Source organism: Elephantulus edwardii, unplaced genomic scaffold, assembly GCF_000299155.1.
Source record: "Elephantulus edwardii isolate Elephantulus edwardi_28Jun2011 unplaced genomic scaffold, EleEdw1.0 scaffold00279, whole genome shotgun sequence".
Classification (NCBI taxonomy): Eukaryota; Metazoa; Chordata; class Mammalia; order Macroscelidea; family Macroscelididae; genus Elephantulus; species Elephantulus edwardii.
Window position 1 is genome coordinate 1,926,948 of NW_006400029.1, and position 8,754 is coordinate 1,935,701.

The 8,754-nt window shown below is 43.1% G+C and overlaps 1 protein-coding gene across 2 annotated transcripts in view; it reads right to left on the minus strand.

Annotated features, from left to right (window-relative positions):
• The window catches only part of TACC1 (transforming, acidic coiled-coil containing protein 1), an 86,867-nt gene that overhangs the window by 12,024 nt on the left and 66,089 nt on the right, over positions 1-8,754 (minus strand). For both annotated transcript variants that reach the window (XM_006900276.1, XM_006900275.1), the window contains one exon: positions 1,298-1,423. In XM_006900276.1, coding sequence (XP_006900338.1) covers positions 1,298-1,423 — 126 coding nt within the window. The remainder of the gene's footprint in view (positions 1-1,297; positions 1,424-8,754) is intronic.

An 8,754-nucleotide genomic window follows, 5' to 3' on the forward strand; every position in this document is an offset into this window, starting at 1 on the left:
CTGTAAATTTTTGCTGAAATAATATATTTAAATTTTAAAAAGACATAAAAAAAATGACTGAGTAAGAATGGATTCATTTACACAAGTGTGAGGTTAAACTAATAAGAGTTGTAAATTTCTGTCTTATTGTCTATAAACTCATGAAAAAGGAAATGTGAAGTTATTGAGCATAGTGGACACTTATTTAATAAAATGAGGTTATAGCATTTTATGGAAATGTAAAAATCAATTATTCTTTCCTTGCATAATGAGGATAAGAAGCCATGGAATATTAAGAATATGACACCCCCCCCAAAAAAAAGAATATGACATCCAAATACTGTTCAAAAAAGTTTCAAAATATATTGGCTATCTAATATAAAGCAAAGCTATTTAATGAAGATATCTAGAGATACACTTGATATACCATTTTTAGGAATTAAGGATATATTAAAAACAAAAATGAAAAAAAAATCTGAGATATTTACCTACTTGCATCCTAAAATTGCTACACCAAGGAAAAGACCTTCTATACAAAGGGGGAATCAAGAAACAGGAAAAGCAAATAGCACAGAAACAGAATGGAGGAGAGTTGAAACTGAATAAAAGCCCAGAAAGATGTCTTTCTAGCTCTCTTCCCTAGCACCTCGGAAGGCTCAGCAGTGACCGATGGTAAACAGAAGATGTTTTAAAAAGTTCAGTTCCAGCTTTTAGGAGCTAGACTGTTTAATTAAAGCACAGGTGAAATTAGGCAACAACTGTTTATTAATGCAGGCCTAGAACGCAGAGAACCTTTAAGCATGTATAGATAGTCTCCCTAATACGAAGGCAGTGATTTACTTATACATGTGGGTAAACTTGGCAGAACTAGTATTTAAAGCTTCCAGGCTAAAAGACAACTCAAGCTCACTGCTGTCAAGTTCATTAGCTGACCCTTTCATTGGGTTTCCACAGTGTGAGGAGGCTGCCCATCATTCTCTGCCAGAGCTTCTGGGGGATTAAAATTGCCAGAAATGCAGTCTTTGGATTAGCAATACAACTCACTATGAACTACACCATCTGAGTTCCTTCCAAAAGACAAAGAAGGGAGCAAAATCTAGGAGACAGAGGGCAAACTTTTCCCTGGACACCAGAACGCACTGACTTTAGCAGGGAGGCTCAGCTGACAGGGGTTTCTTTACAGGAGCTAACAAGTTTCAGGAAGTAACTTCCAGCCTTGGATAATGTAAGCCAACAGCAATGAAATCTATCCCCACTCACAAGGACATGGCAAAGAAATGGAAGTGATAAGAAGCACTCAGAACAAGAAATGCATTACCTCTTCCCTTATCAAGGTGAGCACGGCAGCCTTATCTGACTCACTGAGGCAGATGCTGTCCAGTGGACTCTCACCTCCACAGGCGACAGACACAGGGGCCTTCTCCTCAGTGGACTCCAGCAGGCCCTGTGGGGAGCAGAGGCCACAGTTAGGACGCCACCTTCTGAGCCCTAAGGAAACCCTGCAATCGCTTCCTCTTTACTGAGTTGACTGCACCCTTTAAAAGCAAGTTTAGAGGCAGTGAAATAGCCACAGTATTATCAAAGAAATACAGTGATCAGGAGCGTGGTCTTCCCTTCTGTGGAACAGAGAGCCAGGAGATGCCTTCTTCTTATCGAAAACCTCAGGAGATGTTGCTGAATTGTGCACATACAAAGAAGTTAAAGGTAAATAATCCAATAGAAAAATGGGCACAGGATATGAACAAGATAAAGGTAAATAATCCAATAGAAAAATGGGCACAGGATATGAACAGGCATTTCACCGAAGACGACATTCAGATGGCTAACAAACACATGAAGAAATGCTCAAAATCCCTAGCCCTAAGAGAGATGCAAATTAAAACAACTATGAGATATCATTTCACCCCAGTCAAAATAGCAAAATTTAACAGAACAGCAAGCAACAAATGCTGGCGAGGTTGTGGAGAAACTGGAACCCTGATTCACTGTTGGTGGGAGTGTAAAATGGTGCAACCCCTGTGGAAAGCAGTATGGCGCTTTCTCAAAAAGTTGCAAACAGAGATACCATTTGACCCAGCAATTCCACTACTGGGAATATACCCTGAAGAGACCATAGATGACATCCAAGCAGATATATGCACACCCATGTTTATTGCAGCTTTGTTCACAATAGCAAGGAGTTGGAAACAACCTAAGTGCCCATCAACAAACGAATGGCTAGAGAAGCTGTGGTATATTCGCACAATGGAATACTATGCTGCATTAAAAAACAAGGAACTCATGCAATATTATTCAAAATGGTTGACTCTGGAGAACATTATGCTGAGTGAAATATCCCAGTCACAAAAGGACAAATATTACATGATGCCACTGTTGTAGAATGGGACTGTCCTTGGGGTTGGGGAGAGACTGAGTAAGATGGGTTCAATAATGTATACTGCACTGAAACAGAGGAGGGAGAAAACTGTTTAAAAGAGATATATAATTAGGTATTTCTGTCATCACAGGAGACTAGAGCGAGGGCTACATGGTGGAGGGGACCTGGGGGAGGGTTTGTAAAACAATGAAAGAATCTTTTCTTTTACTTTTCCATAATTTTTGGACTCATGTACTTATAACTTGTTAGTCAAACTTGTGTCTTCTAGGTTGCAACACCCCCATGATACATCTTCAAGGATATGAACATGTCCGGCCAAGCACAATCAATAAGAGTGCATCTAAATTCCAAACTCAATCTCCATAATAGTCTATGTGTTTCCTACTGCCAAAGGGGCCCTTTAGAGTAGTGAGAGAAGATCTTCACCCTGAAACCCACAGCGTCCCTTTTCAGCAGGAAGTAGCTAAGAGAATACGCCATCCCCTTTTCCTTATGACTCAGGGTGAAGTCTCTCTCAGGGAGGAGTGATAGGGAATGGCAAAGGACACACTGACAAAGAAGATTAATCAGAACTGGCTTTGACAAGCACTGTGGCATTTGGACAAGAACAAACTGGGAGGAGGGTAGAGAGAATAGTGCAACAATGAATGAATGGAAACCCAAAATCTCTGTAAATGTTTATGAAAATTAATAAAATATAGAAAAAAAAATTCCAAATGTGGGTGTGCTTTCTTGCATGTATATATTTATATAAGCACATAACTTGAGGGAGGTTGACAAAGAATCACCTGCATAAAGGAGAAAAGGGTCCATGGTCATTTCCCAGGGCTTTTTAGGAGTGATGTGTTCCATGAAAATAAAATGCCCCCAAAAAGTGGTAGGTGTTTCCATAAAGTACTAATGCTTTGTGTGCTTATATTAAAGAGCTCCTTTGAATAGAAAGCATTCTATAATTGTATTAACTTCCTGGTGTGAGGAAGCAGAAACAGGCAACACCCCTCAGGACATCCTGAACCTCAGGTGTGCTGCAGGGTTGTGCTATGGCTGGGACACTGTTAGTGGGGCACCATTATCTGCCCCCAAACACATTTAGTGACAATCTCCTGGCTCTTGCTCATTCATGTTCAGTCCTTGTTTCCAGCCTTGGTCAACAGCCCGGCCCCTGGCAGCACCTCACCTTCAAATGTGCTGGTGCCTCTCTCACAAACTCAGGTTCCAGGGGTCACACTGGGGAGACATTTTATTTCCCACAAGAACATGGGCTTTGTACTGTTGTTCTTCCTAAAGGACATCTGACAGGCTTACTTCCTCTTAGGGAATGGAATCTTTGGGAACCTGGATTGGAATCTTTCATAGAAATATGTGATTGAAGGGAATAAAAATGTCCCAGTGACCTGGGGACAAACTCAGAGAGGTAAGATTGAACATGATATCAATGGGTTACTGCTTATAATCCATCAACTCCATGATAGTCTGCTTGAATCAAGACCAAAGAGGCAGCGAAGGTCAAGAAGGCACTGGGAAGCCCAAGGATCCTGGACGGTGAGTTTGGGTCCTCATGGCTAATCCCCTGGGAGTGTCGGCTGGCCTTAGTGACTTGCTTTTGGGACTGCAGCGCAGCTCTTGCCACTAGGCCACCAGAGCTCCCAAAACAAAAGTCCTCACCACTGGACCAAAGGTTATTAATAGGTAACGTCATGATGTTGTTGTTGCTGTTGTGTACTATGGAGTCAGAACCAACCCATAGCTGACCCTCCAGCAGGTTTCCAGAGGCAGTTAAGTGCACAGGAGGAAATAGCCTATCTGTCTCCTGCGGAGCAGCTGGTGGCCTCGAACCAAGTACCTTTGGGACTGCAGTGCAGCTTCTTGCCACTAGGCCACCACAGTTCCTAATGTGACTTGCTTTTAAAGAACAGAATATGATAAAAATGATGGGACGTCATTTCTGAGGTTGGGTTACAGAATGACTGTGGCCCCATTTTACACTCTCCCATTCAGGAAAGCCAGTGCCACGCTGCCTGTTCTCGGAAGAGATTGTTGCTGTCGGGGCAGACTGGACAGCACACAACAACACTGACCCCACAAGCCCCACGGGGTCTCCAAGGCTGTAAGCTTCACATAAGGAGCTCAAAGGTCTAGGACAGAAGAGTCCCAATCGCTGACCTTTCAGTTAGTAGCCAAACGCTTAACCATTGTGTCACCAGGACTCCTTATCTGGTGAGGAGCCAAGACCTGGTGCGCTATAGATTCAACTGTTGTTCAATTGAAATTGCTGTCTCAGTCCTAACCTGAGGTCTCTGTGGACATAATCTTGTTTGGAAATTGGGTCTCTGAAGTTATCAGCCAACACAAGGCCATACAACACAAGGGTGGTTCTAGTTTCATGTGGGTGCTGTCCTTAGAGCTGCAGAGACAGAAGGAAGAGCACCCTATGATGAAAACTAAGACACACCTGGGTGAGAACAGGGTCATTCCTACCCTCGGAGCATGGACTTTTAGCAGCATTACTGTGAGACAATAAATCTGTTGTTTAAAGTCATCTACTTTTTAGTATTATGTAGCAGCAGACCCAAGAAACTAACACCTCTAAACCTAATGTCAACTGGGTAAGATTGGAAGGAATGCCACCCCACGATAAATCCAAGAAATGCTTTGATCGCAGTCTTGTGGAAGACCCAGAGTCACAGAGAAACTCTAATATTTGTTGCTTTAAAGTGCTGAGTTTGGGAGTTAATTACATTACACTGTGACAACCAGTACATGCCTGAACATTTCAATCTGGTCATTAATCTCCTGCTCCCATTGAGACGCTTTCTTACATTCTTGTTTCCCAAGGGACTTCCCTACAGCGAGACAATGCAGTAGGCCAAGCTGATAGATTTTTAACGTGAGTCTTTCGTGGGTTTTCATCATTCTAAGTCAAGCAGAATTGAAACAATTCTAGGAAATAGCTTCCCTGTGTCTCTCATAGCCCTCACATGAGCAAGACTTGGCATAGAAGTTTAAAAAAGTTTTCTTAGGTGCTAAATGGTTCTAACAGTGATCTAATTCATAACAGACTGAACACTGCGAAGTCCTGCACCAGCCTCTTAATCACTGCTGGGTGGGAGACTACTGCTATAGCCACAGTGGTGATTTAGTATTTCATTGAAGGCTGTCTTCTCCTTTGCAGACCCTTTACCAAGTATGATGTTCCTTCTCTAGGGCTGACCCCTCCTGAAAATATGTCCAAAGTATGTGGGATGAAGTCTTGCCATCCTTGCTTCTATGGAGCATCTGGGCTGTACTTCTTCAAGACAGATATACTTGTTCTTCTGGCAGTCCATGGTGGTGGTTGTTATGTGCATTTAGTCACTTGCGACTCATAGCGACCCTTTGTACAACAGCTCTGAACCCTGTTCTACAGAGCCAACTCTACTGTCTCCAACACACCTACACCCATTACCCCAGTCACTGAATCAATCCATCTCATCCCAGGTCTTCCCCTCCGGTGCTGTCCCTCCACCCTCCCAAGTATGATGTCCCTCTCCAAGGACTGGTCCCTCCTTGCAACATGTCCGTAGTATGTCAGACGAAGCTTCAGGATCCTTGCCTCCAAAGAACACCCTGGTTTTACCCTCTCCCAGAAAAACTTGTTTGTTCTCCTAACAGACCATGGTCTAGTCAATACTCTTCTCCAGCACCACAGCTCAAAGATATCAATTCTCCTAGTCATTTCCAGCTTTCTGATACATAGCAAGTGACTGCAAAGACCATGGCCTGGATCCAGCACACCTTAGTCTCTAGACTGACATGGTTGTTCTTCAGTACTCTGGAGAGGTCTCTGACAGCCAACTTTCCCAATGCAATTCATCCTTATTATTTCAGCGCATGGTGCATTAAATATTACTGCCAACACCACGATTCAAAGGTATCAGTTAATAAATACTCGGTTCAGCTTTCAAATGTGTGTGTTGATTGAAAATATCATGGGTTGTGTCTTGTCTTCCCTGCTTCTCAGAGTAACATCTTTGCTTGTAAATACTCTAAAGAAGTCATCTGCAAATTTGTCCTATGTCATTTGATTTTCCAACTGCTGCCTTCATGGCATTGACTGTGGATTCAAGAAAAATAAAATCTTTGACATTTTTTCTCTGCTTCTCATAATGTTGCTTACTGGTCCAGTTGTCATTCATTTGTTAAAGGGATCAACAAATTCAATCTGTCTGTCTTCAGGGAGTTGAACTGTTACCCTAAAGGTCACGTCTCTGGTGGTTCAAATCCAAAAGTAGCTCCATGGTATAAAGATAGGTAATCTTCTTCTGTGCGATTTATAGCCCTGGAAAAGCCACTAGAGGATCACTATGAGTCAGGGGTTTTGTTTTCAGTCGGGTGCTTGTGTAACAAAAACTTCTCACTAACTAATGTGGTGTCTAGAAAACATAGTGCCTCTGGGGGCTGCAGGTGGAGGACTAGACCTGGACACCCAGGCAAGTGTATGCCCTGCAGAGTGTAGCTCTGCCCACCCACAGCCTCTGCCGGGCCACCTGTCACAGCTCTTAGGAGACATTTATGCTGGGACCTACTGCGGCCATGGCCAGTCCCTGTGGGTTTAACTTTTTACATTCCTTACTCCTGTCTATTTTTTATCAGACAGTGTAGAAAGCCTAGAGAATCTGCAATTACAAAAGAAATAAATTTAAAAAATTAAAAAGCCCGATCCCTCTCTCCCTGGACTAGCTGTGTGTTTAATAAAGACTTGCTAAATCAATCAACCAATCAATCAATCAATCACATCTTTACACAAAGATCCTACCAGATGTGAACAAATCAATTTTTAGAGTCCCTGCGAGGTACAAATGGTTAACTTGCTTAGCTGCTAAAGGAAAGGCTGGCAGTTCGAGTCAACACCAGAGGCACCGGGGAAGAAGTATAATTACTTCTGAAAAGCCAGCCCCTGAAAACCCTAAGGAGCAGTTTTTCGCGGACACACGTCATCTCAGTGGTAGGCGGTCATCTTCTCCATGTTCCACAACACACTCGCAATTTAGGGCCAATAAAGACCTACTTGTAAACAGCAGAACTCAGCACAGCTGGGGGTAAAACTTCACAGTGAGCAGAGAGGCCATGAAGTTACCGCTCTGTGCTCCGGATTGCAGGGGGCTGGCTGCACTCACCTCCTCAGTGTGCCCATCCCATCGTCTGTCCTTGAATGCACTCAGGCAACCCCACCCAGTCACCACTTCTCTAACAAACAGGCACTCAGGGAACCCAGATCAATGCAATTTAAGATGGATGCTAAGAAAATTTGCTTCTAAGTGAAATACGCTGCAGAATAACAGCTGAAATGAAGAGTAAGCCTTAACCCCAGCGCTTACTATATTCTGGCCTTACTCTGTTTCGGCACTTACCTACCACTAGGCATAAGCCTGTGACAGAAATGTGTATCAAAGTAACACATCAAAGCTTAAAAATGCAAATGCTAAATGAAACCCACTGCTGTGGGGTAATTACCATTCAGTCATGTTTCAGATTAGAACTGCTTCAAGGGGGGGTGTTTTTGGCTGGAATCTTCACAGAAGCAGTTTGCCAGGCTTCCTCCTGTGGAGCTGCTGGGTGGGTCTGAACAACAATTTCCAGTTGGGAGCTGAGGGCAGATGATTTGTGTTACCCAGGCTCCAGCTGGATTAAATAGCATTCTCTAATCTTGCCTACACTCCACAAAAGCAAAAATGAATTTATTTTAGGATGGTCAACTGGGGTTATTTCCAGAAAAATATATGCAAATGCGTGCACATGCATTCTCATGCCTTACCTACTGGTTTCAAAGACAACAATCTTCCACCATTCATTTCCTTCTTTCTCTATCAACATCACATGACCTCACATTACCCTAGCATGTCAGCAATCTTCATGTGATTTTTTTAACTTTTTAATTTTATTTTATTATTTTTGTGTGTGTACACTGTCAAATCGGATCTGACTGGTACAGGAGGAGATTGTCCCTCATTCTCCAGCACAGCATCTGGTGGATCTGAAATGTGCACCTCTGGGATTGCAGTGCAGCTTCTTGCCAGTAGGCCACCAGAGCTCCCTGTGATCATTTAATTTTATCCTCCCAACTACTCTTATGGGACAGATGGGTGCTGATAACTTGATGGATGAATCAGTAAGGGGTCAGAGAGGGGAGTCAGTTTGTTCAGAGCATCAGGTAGCCCATCATAATCCACTGGATTCTTTGTCCACTCAAAACACTCTTGTTCAGTTTGTCTCTGTCTTAGAGGAGAGAAATAGCATAAAGCACTTCCATGATACTTGGATAACATCAAAGGACTCAATTCCCGAAGTGAGCATCTAGGTCGTGGTACTGATGGTGGTGGTGGTGGTGGTGTGGTGATGTGATGGTGGTGGTGATGGTG